The following is a 16,286-nucleotide window of genomic DNA, read 5'->3' on the forward strand; positions in this document are numbered from 1 at the left end:
AAATAAAGGAACCACCAAAATAAAAGAAGCATGTTTGGAAAAGCTGTGTAGAAAAAAATAGTATTTGGAAGATACTTTTACAAAAAGTATATTGTCATTGTGGGGGGGTTGCTAATAATTCTGTCTTCAAGTGTCCATGATGGGTCGGTTGAAAACTCTAAATTGTTCATAGTTGTGAATGACAGTGTGAATGATTGGTTGTTTATATGTGCCTACCGTTGACTTGCAACCAGTCCAGGCTTGCAGTTAGCTGGAACAGGCTCTACCTTACCTGCAACCCTGATGAGGACAAGCACTATAGAAAATGGATTGATGGATATAAATTATAAATTCTCCTCACTAGGGTCGCGGGCGTGCTGGAGCCTATCCCAGCTGTCATCGGGCAGGAGGCGGGGTACACCCTGAACTGGTTGCCATCCAATCGCAGGGCACATAGAAACAAACAACCATTCACACTCACAGTCATGCCTATGGGCAATTTAGAGTCTCCAATTAATGCATGTTTTTGGGATGTGGGAGGAAACCGGAGTGCCCGGAGAAAACCCACGCAGGCACGAGGAGAACATGCAAACTCCACATAGGCGGGGACGGGGATTGAACCCCGCACCTCAGAACTGTGAGGCTGACGCTCTAACCAGTCGCCCACCGTGCCGCGGATATAAATTATTGAAAATAAAAATAAAACAATACAGTATATGTTATTTTGTTTTTCATAATTGGAGCCAGAAAGAATGTTTGCAAAATACAGTATACTGTATATACCTCCTTTTTGTCGCTACCATCAGTTAATCCCCCATGCAATTTACTTTTGGCCATAACGAATCCGACCGGAATGATCTAAGTAGTTCTTCAGTAATTGAGTGGGCGAAATAAAATTAACAATTCTTGGAAATACACTTGTACCTCAACATTTCTCACGTGCCATTAAGTGAAAAAAATGGCTTTTACTGAGCATGATGAAGCTTGTTAAGTGTTACTCTCTCTAAGACTGACTTGTGCCATGAGAGAGTTCTTCTCTTCTTTATCACTTCTGGTTTTCCTTTTAAGTTAGCTGCAATCTTATCACTTCAACTGTGAGTGCGTGACAGAGGCAATAGAAACTCACACTTGTCTCTGGGAAAGATCATGTTACACTGTGAAAAAGCAATCAGAATTATTTCTAATAAGACGAGCAATTATGGAATCCCACAAGGAAGATGGTTGTGCTGTAAGCCTATTGTTTTCAACTGGATTACTCTATAGAACATGCTCATCATTTTTTCCACTGACATCGGAAAACACAGCGAGACACTGGAAAAACACAATGGACTGGACACACTCATGGCATGTTCAAGCTGAGACTTGGAATGGTTTCTGAGAGTGCCTTAAGAAAATTGCATGATTAACTAGAGCAGGTGGTAGGAGAGAGTGTCTTAGCATATTACACAAGAAGGAGGAAATTACAGCTGTAGGACTTACTGTAGGCTGGCTCGACTGCACTCTTTATGTTCACCACATAGGAAGAGTCCAACCAGTACTCTATAGTAAGCGATGTGGGGCGAGAAGCAAAGGAGCAAGAAACACAAGGAGAAAATGTGGCGCACAAAGAGGGAAACAGCATGTCAAGGATCATGAAACAAAAGCGACACAATGAGAAGGAAGGTGTTAGCCAAGCAGGTGGAGCAAGGTTAAGACATCAGGAGAGTTAGACAGTAAATGATTGAAAGTAAGAAGAAAGAAACAGAAAATTATCATTAGAAATAGTAGAAACGCCCAGAAAAAAGTTTCATGACTGAAGTACATGAAACACAATACGAGTCAAACACAGGTAGAAATAACATAGAAATCTGGCAGGCAAAAGTATGTCACTGACAAATGAGAAAAAAATTTAACCTTACGAGTGACTTATGACTTTAAGATCAGGTATAATTAAAACATACATGGTTCTTGCTTTGACAGAGGACAGAGCACAACTATGAGGCATATACCTTATCATGTCTCCTTTGATCTTGGCCCTATAGACATGATACCAAAAGCTATAAAAAAATAATAATTTTAAACGGAGAAATACTGTGCTTTTAGATTGCTTGAAGTCAATGCATGTGAAACTGTCTGGTGGAGCGGTGACAACAAACCTTTTCTGGTTTGACATTTGAACTCAGCACAGGAAAGTAAGCACCTTTTGAATGAGACATGCAGGTCAAAACCGAATTCTATAATGTCAGGTCCCTTGCTTGTGTACCCACTGTGTCACTGCATTCCACATGATTGTATGCATCATGTCAGGGGGACAAAAGATGCTGGGAGCTTGGTATGAGCTGATGAGTGAATTAAACCTATCTGGAACCAAATGGGGAAGTTTGCTGAGGATGCAAGGGCCAGAGGGCATTCCCTTCGAGAAGACAACTCGTTGCTCCAACAAAACAAAGAGGATATCATACAAACTAGACAAACTGCCCAATGCCCTGCACATCTCTGTTGTCTGAGACGCACCCGCACTGATGCTGGGAGGAGTTGCTTCCTGTTTTCCCTCACTACATGGAAATAACCGAGCCCCACTACAACCATCACATTGCAAAAAGTTAAGCTCTACTTGTACTGGCACCAGTACCCGTGTCACCTCTGATTTATGGTGACTCATTTTCCACCACTTTGGATAGAGCTATAGCTTATGGCATGAAATGTCAGACGATGAAGCCTCTGCAGAAGACAGCTTTATGAAAGGAGCCTTTGTGCAAAAGTTTACTGTTCAAGTCCAACCCAGATTTTGTATGAATCTACTGTAGAAAGTGTAACATACAAGCAGGGCTTCACTTCACAATCAGGTGATTGTTGTGGATCCAGCTGTTTTATGGTTAAGTGTGGCTTCGGTTACATCTGTACAGTACCATTCAGGAAAAAGTTAGTGTAAAGTCTTATTTGCCTGGTTCAGTCTTCATGTGACTACTACTAGATAATATTTACAGTGTGAAAATGTGTAAACAGTTTTTTTAATGTAAAAATAACCAAGGGTTGAAGTCCAGCCAGGAAACATTTGACATAAAACATGCCCTTCTCCATTTGAAGTCTCAAATGCTCAGCCAAACTAATTAAACCCAAAGGAGTATCCACTGCTTTCAAAGTTGAAGCTTTGCTCTGATCCTTGTCAGGATGGGTACAGGTCCAGAGAGAGAAAGGTCATGGCTTCATATTACATGCATATTAATCTCTGCCTTGGTTTTAGTATTATTATAGTCATGGACTGAATCCAGAGTCGTACTAGAAACTCAAGGATCCATATAATTAGACAAATAAAGAAAACTTTATTGTACCTGAAATTACTAATATTATTCATGGTGTAAAGGCAAGAATATACCTCACATGGATGAACAAAGCTCCAAATACACTATTCTTGGCAGCAAAGAAGATGCTTAGGGGTAGTACAGTCCCCTGTTGAAGTATTCACCAGTGAAAGGAACAGAGTGAAACTAAGTGCAGACGTTAAACTGAACATGCAACTCCCTTAAAGGCATTCCTGAGTTAAAGGAAGAACAGGAGTGACTTGAGATTAGAGTGACCTTGATTTTTGACCACCAGCATTTATTCTGGTCATCTGAATTTTAAGGAAACTCCTTTGACGCATTCCTGCAATTGTAGGACGGACATGCACACACAATCAGTTCTTTTTCACGGCAGCCACAATCCCCAAGAGAGGAATTATCTTCCTGATATGCACAATCCAGTTCCAGTCCAGGAAACTACTGATCATCAGGGAGATTTATACAAATAAATTCTCCAAATTTGTGAAACTGAAAATGATGATATGCACAATTCTAATTCAAATGCAGGATTTGTTTTGTTGTTTTAAAATATGAGTTCAGATGATTGCAAGGGTAAAGATTGTAAAGATAAACAATCCAACCTAATCTACTCTGTACCATATACTGCCAGAGGAGAAAAAACAGTGTCTCTTTCAGTGAAACACTCAATCTCTGTCCTTAGGAGGAGCGGCACGGGTCAGTTCTCCCAGGCAACACATTTGTGTTTGGAACAATAGTGTTTCATCATGGGCTTTAGTGCCATAATGTGATCCTTCTGCAGGAGTCATCAACCAAAATGCCCACCCTAACTGCATGTTACAAAATCAAATAACTTTTAGGCAAAGAGGAGTGCAGAATTTTAACAGTAACACATGGCATGTTCTGCTGCCACAAACAAAAGTAAATTATTGGATTGTGATTTTAAGTTTCAACAGTACTCTCATTCTCCCCCCCCCCAATTTGGTCTTTTGCTCTCATGAGTCAATTGAGGGCCCACAGCGGCCAAACAAACAAAGACCTTGAAAATAACCACAGCTGCCACCACTCATCCCTTTGCATAATGACCCAACAGGCACAGAGCAAACTCATATTTCACCAAGTGTAACTCGAAAACTGTGGCTGTTGACAGTGTGTTGTCTTCAACATGGAATCTTTAGCCTCTTGCACACTGGCCATCAAAACCAGATTTTTCCACCTTTTTCCTGGCTTGACTGTTACACCACTGATGCAGTAGCCAGTGTGAAAGTAGGTGCTGATTAGCAGTACCGTATTTTCACGACCATACGGCGCACTTAAAAGTCTTAAATTTTCTCCAAAATGGACGGGGCGCCTTATAATGCGGCGTTCCAACATCTATAAATGTTGTTGTGTGATGAGCGCTCCGCTTGCCTTTTTTTTTTTTTTTTCGCATTTCCTGCCGACACGCTGCTTACACAGAGGAAAAGCGGAGGTGGCTGAAGACAGGGGAAAGGTGCGTGAAGTAGGACGCTAAAGCCACGCCCCCAGTAGGTATATAGCTCCGGGGTGTATTTATTTATTTATTTATTTATTTTTTTAATATTTTAATTTTTTTACCGCTTGATTGACTGGGAGCATTTCTGGGGTGTGCATTGTGCAAAACAACATCGGTTTAGCTAAGGACCCCCGAAAATGTTACCTACGAAGAGATACGCTTACGAAGCACAGTTTAAACTGCAAGCTATCAGTTACCCGGAGGAACATGGGAATCGAGCAGCCGCGAGATAATTCAAGATCAACAAATCCATGGTTTGCAAGTAGAGGAAGCAGGAAAACAAGCTTCTCCAAGTCAAGAAGACGAAGCTGAGTTTCCACGGGAAAAAAATAAAAACTAAACATGGAAACAAAGCAAGGTGGCCCGAGTTGGAAGACCAACTCGAGCAATGGATTAATGAGCAAACAACAGCCGGGAGAAGCGTCTCTACAGTCACCATTCGACTGAGTGCAATAACTCGGGGCTTGCCATCATTCCGGGAGGCTTGACTAACCGGTGGACATCCGTGTAAACAGGGCGTTCAAAGTGAAGTGAGCGGCGTGGGAGCCATGGATGACAGATGGTGAACACAGCTTTACTAAGACTAGGAGGCAGCACCGGGCGAGTGACGCCACAATTTGTGAATGGATTGTGGATGCTTTGGCTAACGTGTCTGCTTGCACTGTTGTTCGAACTTCCGCATGGCAACGAGACTGACTCGAACCTGGCATGTTTGATTGAGAACTTGCCCAGCTGTTCATTTACAGAACAGAAAATGAGGACTTTGATGGATTTGTGGATGAGGATTGATCAAAAAATAACGTGAGTACATTGTTAAATACTTCAATAAAGAACAACCGAACTCAGTTTTGCTCCCGCTGCCTTTTTAAAAACATTGTTTTAGCGTGCATGCATGCTACTGTATGTTTTAAGCTAGCGCATGTTTTACCATGCCTGCGCCCATGTATGTGTTAAATACAGAAATTAACCCCGTAACTGAGACTGCGCCTTTTAATACGGTGCGCCCTATCGTCGTGAAAATACGGTACTGTATAGTAAATCTATTGACAGTTAAAATGTAAATTGTAGAGTTGGCAAGAACTGTACTAATAAAATATAGTAGAAACGAAAATTGTGAACAACAAATAGACACTTAACAACGAGACCTTTGTTCTAAACAACCTCAAAACCAATAACTGCACTACAATATTTCAGCCCTCATGTATTCAGTATTGACAGCATGAGCATTATGGTGATCATCAATGATCAGTTGAAAAAAAGAACATGAAATGAACCTGAGTACCTATTGTGATTTCTAATGTCATTTGAGAAATGCAGAGATTATTGATAGAAAACGTCTATGGATGATACAAACATATCCCTTGTTTTTATCTTATGTAATGTTATATCCTTTTATATCCTATGTGTTTTAATAACATCTACAGCACTTTGGTAACTTTGGTTATTTCTAATTGTGAACTTGAAATAAATTTGGGATTTGATGGATTGGATTTGTTGTCCTGTTGTTTTTACTGGGGAAAACAATGAGAAAGGCAAAACTGGTTGACTTGACAACTTCTTTTGGAGCAGGCTACTTTACCCTTATGTATTGTATGCTTCTGATATGATTAAACTTACATAATTTGTATTTCAATTAACCTAGAATCGATCAAGAATGTGTTTGTAAGACATAATTCCTGATGGTGAAGCATTGTCTGTAATGCCTTGGATATTAATTTTCTAGCGTCCAAGATAATGGAAACATCAATGGAAAGAACATAACCCAAGCACCCCCACACCCTGTTATGAATAGTAACCTTTGATTGGTTTCAAAATGAAGTTGCTAACATCTCGGCTGCAGTGGTAATTGACTATGTAGGTAGAAAAAAAAATCTCACATGCGATAAATTTGATTTTGTCTATGAAAAATCAATTCGGGGACCAGAGTGCAGTGCTCAAGATGAACATTTTGGAGGACATTGACTCCACCAATATCTCTGGAAATACCATTAAGTGTGGAAATAGTACAACCCCAATTCCAATGAAGTTGGGACATTAGAATGATTTGCAAATAATGTTCAACCTATATTTAATTGAATACACTACAAAGACAAGATATTTAAAGATCAACTTCATTGTTTTTAGCAAATAATCATTAGCTTAGAATTTTATGGCTGCAACACGTTCCAAAAAAGCTGGGACAGATGGCAAAAACGACTGAGAAAGTTGAGAAATGCGCATCAAACACCTGTTTGGAACATCCCACAGGTGAACAGGCTAATCGGGAACAGGTGGGTGCCATGATTGGATATAAAAGGAGCTTCCCTGAATTGCTCAGTCATTCAAAAGCAAAGATGGGGCGAGGTTCATCTCTTTGTGAACAAGTGGGTGACAAAATAGTCGAACAGTTTAAGGACAATGTTCCTCAACGTATAATTGCAAGGAATTTACGGATTTCATCATCTACGGTCCATAATATCATCAAAAGGTTCAGAGAATCTGGAGAAATCACTGCATGTAAGCGGCAAGGCTGAAAACCAACATTGAATGCCCGTGACCTTCGATCCCTCAGGTGGCACTGCATCAAAAACCGGCATCAATGTGTAAAGGATATCATCATATCATGGGCTCAGAAACACTTCAGAAAACCAATGTCAGTAAATACAGTTCGGCGCTACAGGCGTAAGTGCAACTATGCAAAGCAAAAGCCATTTATCAACAACACCCAGAAATGCCGCCGGCTTCACTGGGCTCGAGCTCATCTAAAATGGACTGATGAAAAGTGGAAAAGTGTTCTGCGGTCCGACGAGTCCACATTTCAAATTGTTTTTGTCGTGTCCTCCGGGTCTAAGAGGAAAAGAACCATCCGGACTGTTATGGACACAAAGTTCAAAAGCCAAAATCTGTGATGGTATGGGGCTGTGTTAGTGCCAATGGCATGGGTAACTTACACATCTGTGAAGGCACCATTAATGGTGAGAGGTACATACAGGTTTTGGAGAAACATATGCTGCCATCCAAGCAACGTCTTTTTTATGGACGCCCCTGCTTATTTCAGCAAGACAATGCCAAACCACATTCTAGTAGTAAAAGAGTGCAGGTACTAGACTGGCCTGCCTGCAGTCCAGACCTGTCTCCCATTGAAAATGTGTGGTGCATTATGAAGCGTAAAATACGAAAAGGGAGACCCCGGACTGTTGAACAGCTGAAGCTGTACTTCAAGCAAGAATGGGAAAGAATTCCACCTACAAAGCTTCAACAATTAGTGTCCTCAGTTCCCAAACATTTATTGAAAGTTGTTAAAAGAAAAGGTGATGTAACAAAAGTGGTAAACATGACCCTGTCACAGCTTTTTTGGAATGTGTTCACCTGTGGGATGTTCCAAACAGGTGTTTGATGTTCCAAACAGGTGTTTGATGAGCATTCCTCAACTTTCTCAGTCTTTTTTGCCACCTTTTTTCGAACGTGTTGCAGCCATAAAATTCTAAGTTAATGATTATTTGCTAAAAACAATAAAGTTTATCAGTTTGAACATTACTTAGCTTGTCTTTGTTGTATATTCAATTAAATACAGGTGTAACATGATTTGCAAATCATTGTATTCTGTTTTTATGTTAACACAACATCCCAACTTCATTGGAATTGGGGTTGTACAACAATCGCGACACAATGCTCAAAATAACATCATCACAGCAACGTGCATGCCAGATGGTCACTACTTCTGTCAGATGGGATGGGAATTCCACACCATTCAAGTGAATAACACAACAGGAAGTAAGGTATAATGAGAACAACTGTGTCACCATACCTTGACATGAATGTGGTAGAAAGGAAAGGAAGGCTGCCAACAGGACAGACACACTCAAAGCATTCAACACAGGAAAAAAAATTTCCTTCCTACCAATCTCCTCAGAACTATATATGGCATTCGCCTGCCTCATCCAAATTATAGTCATGGTCAATAGCGTGTACAACGTCAAGGGTCCATTTTTAATAAGACTTGAGTTTTACATTGAAAAAAGCTAAATGGTGGGACCCAAAAGGCTAATGGATTGGATTAAAAGTAATTAATTTGTAACCGAGTTCCAATAATTCACTGTGTTATATAGGTCGAAGAAAAACTCTAAAGGGGATGCAATTGGCACAAAAGCCAATGGAATGGGGCATAGAGGTTCTCTACTGCAGCATTTTTTGTCTCTGCTTTTGTGGATCTTACTGTGCTGCCATCTCTACTGCTGGTTAAGAAGATCAAAGTGGAGATGTTTATGTCTCCAAGACAAAGCTAAAGCGTCTTGTTATGACCTGACTGGCAGCTTGAAGCAGGATGTGAACACGTCACGGCACACATGCACATACACACCGTGTAAATTACATGTGGGCGCTATAATAGGAGTGATCCCCCTACACATAACATCAGCACGACATGTGGTTTCTGGTCTCTTACTTGTGCTCTCAGAGACTGGAGGCCATGGTGCACTTCCCCCATCCTCGCCACTGGGCAGATCTATGGGGTTGGACACAAAAGAATTACTTCGTACTTTTTAAATGACAATGAAATACAGCAAGTACGTGTTTATAGCGCTTCAATTTTGAGAAGAACACAAAGTAGCAAAACACAGTGGTTGTTCGTGGTCCTGCCCACCTCCAGAAGCTTCATCAGCGATGAAATCCTCATCATCGGCCAGTAAACTCGGCACCGCCTGGACATTGTTTTGCTCCACTAAGTCATCTGGCAAAGGGACCTCTCCCCACACCTTGGAGGACTGTGTCACCTGAAGCAAACACAGAAAGATTTATAGAGGTTGAAGTCTTCATACAGCAGGGTTACACCCAGGGATATGCATGGACCCTGGAAGGGCAGAGGGAAAACAAAGGCTGCGCCAGGAAACAAAGCATTGGGAAATGTTTACTTTCAACATTTATTATCTCTTTGAGGGCTTTTCGAGTTCACACGCAAATAAAAGTTCATGACCCACTCTCTTTTTTTTGCACTTACATCTTAAGTATACATACTCACAGGAATGACCCACATATGGCTGCTTGCAAACAAGAAACAGACTTGGGAAGGGATTGCAATGACCGCATGGTTCAAATCAGTTCAAATGTGCTTTGAACTTTCTTTCTTCCCTCAGGTGAACATAACATAACTTTAACCAGCCGATCACCATAAAATCAGAGAGACGATACAAAGTTCAATTTGGGTTGGATGTCCTTTAAAAACATATGTTTTTTGTTTTAAAAAACATAAACAGCAATTCCCAAGTTTAAAGAATTCTGGTTGTGGGTGGCTGAGCTCTGACAAGAATCTTCTGTGGACAAAGCAATAATGCTTGCCAAGGTCAATGAATAAAAGACCCTGTCTTGTGTCTTATCAGATGTATCTACACGATTTCAGTGAGCCAGACATTCTGGTATCTGATCATCTTGATGGAGCTCACCCTGTTAGAGTGCCTTTGCTTTTCTCAAACTGCACAGATGCAGGCTCGAAGTTTAGATACGAGTCTGGCAGGATGACACCGTTGGCATTTACAGTAGGCATGGCCCGCCAGTTCCTATTTCCACCCAACTCTGTCATGCTAGTTTTCCCCTTTAAATGGCTCCAGATAATAAATAAGTAGATCTATCCCCTCCAAATCCTCTCTCCCCTGACTGAACACCCTTATAACAACAATCACGGGCCACTTTCAAAAGGAAACCGCTGACTAAACGAATTCCTTTCAGTGGTGCCAACCAGTCAACCATCAGTATGATCTTCTCTTACATCCCGCTCCCTTAGGCTCGGGTATCCACGTGTCGCTGTGCGCCATCTGGGCAAAAACATCTACCTCTTATATTTGCACCTGCAGATACAGTATGTTTGCAGAACAAAGACCATACGTTTGGGTGAGATTTTGTCTGTTCATCATGGCACTGCAATCAGCTCAAAAAGTGGGCACAACATTTCCCTGTAGTGTTTGACTTTTCCTTCAGATAATGATCTTAAATATCTAGTCATATACAGAAGACCCCTGCTATTCGCAGGGGATAGTGACTGAGCCAGGCCGCAATTAGCGAATTTCTGCGAATAATTGACATCTCCCTAAAAGTGATATAATTTGTGATAAAGTGATAGTTATAACTGCCTATATTGATAGTTTAGACTACAAATATACCACAAACTATGATCCCAAAACACGTAACATGTCAACACTTACAAACATCTTTAAACATTGCTGTACTCTTAAAATGCTGTACGATACAGTACAGTAAACAGCTTAGCAAATCAGACATCTCTTGCTGGTTTCTACTTTGCTTCTTCCGTGTAGTCAAGTCGCTGCCTCCCACTCCACATCAGTACTTCTGGTCACGTATTATACAAATAACAGCACCCAGAAAACCAACTTCCTCCAGCCTCTTCACCCAGCTAGCCCCTAACTAGCTCTCTAGCCTGTTGCTACTGCTGGTACACCTAGACAAGAAAGATGATATAAGCGTTAACAACATTTGGTGGGGAAATAGCTTATTCAGATGATAGGTGAATGCTGCTGGATGGACGTTAAATTGCTAAAGGTAAACTGCTGACGTTTCTTATCAAGCACATTAATTCGGTGCTGTGTTCAAGCTGAATGTTTACTGTACAGTACATCCGACCAGGGCTGACAATACTGTAACGAACTGTGTGTTCTAGCAGGCTGAGAATCATGTTTTTTGTGACTTCTTTATTTTTTCTGTCGGCTATGGCCCACAGGAACTGACTTTTTTACTACGTCATAGAAAATCACGAGTACGTGGGGTTTTCTTCTGATAAAGGGGACTTACGTTCTGAAGAAAAAAAAAAAATTCGCAATTGCCTAACCGTGAAATAGCGGGGGTCGACTGTTCACACACAGTAAACATTGTGCAACCGTGTGACAATGATAAACACACATCTGTGCAAAAGGTCTTGATAACTCATAAATTACAATGACACAGCACACTATATATGAAGTACAAGATTAAAGATCAGAATAATTACGACCTGCTTATGACATGAAGTTTAGGGAAAACATCTGTTTATGATCTGTGAACAATTGACAAGCAATGAAAAGACAGATATAAAAAACTGGAAAAACATAACTAAGCTGAGAAACTTTTTACTGTCAGCGGACCATTGAGTCTAGCAGTTGGAGACCAACCATCCTCTCCTAGAAGGCCTTCTACATCACCCATCTTTTTTTGTTGTTGTCATTTTAGCACACAAAACTTCTTAGTTCTTTATCTCGCAAGAATGAATGGTCTGGCTGTGACAATGATTTGACTCTTTCCCTGTAAAATTTGCAGCAAAATCCTATCAATTATGACAACTCAGTTTCAACAGTTACTGTGTCACAGGCAGCTTTTCCCTATTCATTAGTGCTTGCTGGCTCTCTCCTATTTTGAGTCATTCGAATATAATTATTTGCGGACAGAAATCAATGATTTCATAAATTATTAAATCCATCATGTAAATACAAAATATTCTCACAGCATTAATGTGTCACACAATAAAGCTTTCATATAACAGAAACACCAAAGGCATGAAAAAGGTGACCAAAAAAAACAAAAACAAAAAAAATTGTAGGGAGGGTCTGGGGGATCCAGACCAGCAGATATTTTTATTTTATTTTAACATAAGTAATCTGAAAGACTCTGAAGATTACAAAAAGGCAAAATAAACACATTTTCTTCACACAGAAAAACATTTACACCACTCAAGTACATGTTGAAGTACAAATTTAAGATTAAAACTAAATTTGCCTCATTTCCTTGCTTTTTTGTTTTGGCCTCCAACTTGAGCCAGGCCCATCTCCACTTGTACCTGATGCCTGCTTCAAGAAGTTCCACATGAATAGCATCATCCTCTTTCAGCACTCATTCTGGAAGAGAATTGACTAAAGTCATTGTTTGTTCCACTTCATTTTTCACTATTACCAACTTCAAAGGCTAATCCCAAATGCATCCTCCAGGAAAATATCAAATACAGTATTTTTCTGTTTTTATTGGCCATTTCTAAATGTGAAGTTAGTTCATTCTGTGTTGTGTCGTAATCCCTAACATCGCTCCGTCGCTAACATCCGTAAACTAATTAGATAATTGTAGGCATCGCGACGTGTGTATTATAAAACAAAATGAGGAAAAACGTGTGCTGGTGGTCACCGGTGCTCGGGAGAGGACTTTAAGTCAAGGATGGCTTGAGGTATGTTCACATACTGTCATATACTGCCCTGCAGTTCCATTATTGGAGCCGGGAGGGCGCTTTCTCTCGCCCCCCTCCCCTCTCTGTTTTCAGCTAAATGGTCCAGTTCCTAATGGCAAAACTTCTCCTCGGTACTCTACTCATTCGATTCCTTTTCCAACGAACTCCGTAAAGTGTTCGATCACCCCGTTCAGGGCAAAGAAGCCACCCGTCGTCTCCTCCTGCTCACGCAGGGCGCTAAATCAGAAGCAGAATATTCCATAGATTTCCGGATATTGGTGGGTGAATGTAGGTGGGATGACGCGGCACTTAGGGGGATTTTTTTCTAATGGCCTTTCCGAGCAGCTTAAGGATGAGCTAGCAGTCCGGGAGGAGCCCTCCTCTCTCGAGGATCTCACCGGCCTTCCCATCCGTCTGGATAACAGACTGCGAGAGTGAACACGAGAGAGGGGGGTTCGCTCACGCAAAAGACCTCCCACTCCAAGCGCCGCGGCGTCAGCTTCACACCTGCCTCTTCCGCACTTCCGTCACTCCCCGTAGCCACTGAAGAGCCCATGCAAACTGCAAAGACACGGTTAGAGCCACAGGAGCGTCAGTGTCGTATCCCCCAGCGGCTGTGTATCTACTATGGTCAATCCGGTCACTTTATTTCCTCGAGTCCACTTCGACCAAAACACCAGGCTCACCGTGACCCGAGAGCGTTGTGGTGTGCCAAACCTCCATTCCCTCAAGCTCTTCTTCTCACATCACCGTTCCCGCTTGCATTATAGTTTCTGCTCATAACTAATTATGGCTTCATGAAATTCATTCATGAAGCCATAATTCACCAGCTCCAAATCCCTCTCCAACCACTTCCGTCCCCGAAGAAGGTCATAGCCCTGGATGGCCGAATCATCTCACCTGTTACCCACGAAACTGTTCCATTCACCTTGCTTATTTCAGGAAATCACCGTGAGAACATCTCTCTTTTTGTTGTTACTTCCCCTGATACCCCATTAGTCCTTGGAATTCCCTGGGTCAAAAAACATAACCCCACCATAGACTGGACACAGTTAGCCATCACCAGATGGAGCCCTCACTGCCACTCACACTTACCAAATTGGCTCTACGAAATGCCTACCACCTCATCCGTATCCGAGAGGGGGACGAATGGAAGACCGCCTTCAATACCCCTCTCGGACACTTCGAGTATCTGGTCATGCCATTCGGTTTAACCAACGCCCCTGCAGTTTTCCAAACTTTTATTACTGACGTCATGCTTAACCGGTTTGTGTTTGTATACCTCAATGAAATCCTCATTTTCTCCCACTCCCCCGAAGAACACCGCATCCATGTACGCCAAGTCATTCAGCATCTCCATGAAAACCATATGTATGTTAAACTTGAAACTCGAATTGCTGCGCTGGACGTAGAAGAGTGAGAGGTTTTCGTAGTGCTTCTATGCACCGATGCATTGTTTGGCATTTACATTTTTTTTGGCTTGCATTTGCTTGCAGAACTCCAGTTGGTCCGGCTGTACTGTTCACTGTACTGTCTCGCTACTAAGCGTAGTCGTCTAAGCGAGGACAGTACAGTATTCATAACTGCTCTTTGATCAAGCAAAAATATAGTTTATCGAAATACTCGATTGTTCGATAGAATTTTCAGTAGGATACTCAAGTAGTAGGATACTCGAGTACTAAAATACTCACCCCTACATTCAACTCCCCCATTAAATTGTCGTATTGCTATTGTTTAATAAAACCTTTGCTTTGGGACCCTGTGTGATTAACCTGCAAAAAAATGCTCCTCAAAATTAGAAAGTTGTTCCTCAGATGAAGAAATGATTAGCAAAATTGCTCCTATATTTCGACCATTGTTTTGATGGTCAATAAGAGAGTAGATAAATGGATGTTGAAGTTCTAGTATGTAATTTTTCCACCCAATTTACACTACTAATACTCTTGTCACTGTGCTAAAGCCAAATCAAAATCCAAAACATGCATTTGTTTTCAGCTGACTGAGGTAAACTGAGATAGATATTAGATCAGGCATACATTGGCTATCAAACAGGTCAAGAACAAATGCCTATGATTTTTTTGTTGTAATGTGTAATGTAGAAAATAGACTCTCCTTATAGGAAGATAACCTTCATACAAACCGAATTCCAATAAAGTTGGGACGTTGTGTTAAACATAATTAAAAACAGAATACAATGATTTGCAAATCATTTTCAACCTATTTTTAATTGAATACACTACAAAGACAAGATATTTAATGTTCAAACTGATAAACTTTATTGATTTTAGCAAATAGTCATTAACTTAGAATTTTATGGCTGCAACACGTTCCAAAAAAGCTGGGAAAGGTGGCAAAAAAGAGGAATTTTAGGAATGCTCATCAAACACCTGTTTGGAACATCCCACAGGTGAACACGCTAATTGGGAACAGGTGGGTGCCATGATTGGGTATAAAAGGAGCTTCCCTGAATTGCTCAGTCATTCACAAGCAAAGATGGGGCGAGGTTCACCTCTTTGTGATCAAGTGTGTGAGAAAATAGTTGAAGAGTTTTAGGACAATGTTCCTCAACGTACAATTGCAAGAAATTTAGGGATTTCATCATCTACGGTTCATAATGTCATCAAAAGGTTCAGAGAATCTGGATAAATCACTGCATATAAGCGGCAAGGCGGAAAACCAACATTGAATGCCCGTGACCTTCGATCCCTCAGGCGGCACTGCATCAAAAACCGACATCAATGTGCAAAGGATATCACCACATGGGCTCAGGAACACTTCAGAAAACCAATGTCAGTAAATACAATTCAGCGCTATATCCGTAAGTGCAACTTAAAACTCTACTATGCAAAGCAAAAGCCATTTATCAACAACACCCAGAAACACCGGCGGCTTCTTTGGGCCCGAGCTCATCTAAGATGGACTGATGCAAAGTGGAAAAGTGTTCTGTGGTCCAACGATTCCACATTTGAAATCGTTTTGGGAAATTGTGCACGTCGTGTCCTCCGGCCCAAAGAGGAAAAGAACCATCCGGACTGTTATGGACGCAAAGTTCAAAAGCCAGCATATGTGATGGTATGGGGCTGTGTTAGTGTCAATGGCATGGGTAACTTTCACATCTGTGAAGGCACCACTAATGCTAAAAGGTACATACAGGTTTTGGAGAAATATATGCTGCCATCCAAGCAACGTCTTTTTCATGGACGCCCCTGCTTATTTCAGCAAGACCAGGCCAAACCACATTCTGCACGTGTTACAACAGCGTGGCTTCGTAGTCAAAGTACTAGACTGGCCTGCCTGCAGTCCAGACCTGTCTCCCATTGAA

At 41.3% G+C, this 16,286-nt stretch overlaps 1 protein-coding gene across 13 annotated transcripts in view; it reads right to left on the minus strand.

Annotated features, from left to right (window-relative positions):
- hspg2 (heparan sulfate proteoglycan 2) overlaps nucleotides 1–16,286 on the minus strand; it is a 116,721-nt gene that overhangs the window by 72,045 nt on the left and 28,390 nt on the right. For 12 of the 13 annotated variants that reach the window (XM_061793929.1, XM_061794008.1, XM_061793946.1 and 9 more), the window contains 3 exons: nucleotides 9,413–9,542; nucleotides 9,215–9,274; nucleotides 1,459–1,518 (listed from right to left, as the gene is read on the minus strand). In XM_061793929.1, coding sequence (XP_061649913.1) covers nucleotides 1,459–1,518; nucleotides 9,215–9,274; nucleotides 9,413–9,542 — 250 coding nt within the window. The remainder of the gene's footprint in view (nucleotides 1–1,458; nucleotides 1,519–9,214; nucleotides 9,275–9,412; nucleotides 9,543–16,286) is intronic. The other variant, XM_061793981.1, reaches the window with a different exon arrangement.

This window comes from Phyllopteryx taeniolatus, chromosome 1 (genome assembly GCF_024500385.1).
Source record: "Phyllopteryx taeniolatus isolate TA_2022b chromosome 1, UOR_Ptae_1.2, whole genome shotgun sequence".
Classification (NCBI taxonomy): domain Eukaryota; kingdom Metazoa; phylum Chordata; class Actinopteri; order Syngnathiformes; family Syngnathidae; genus Phyllopteryx; species Phyllopteryx taeniolatus.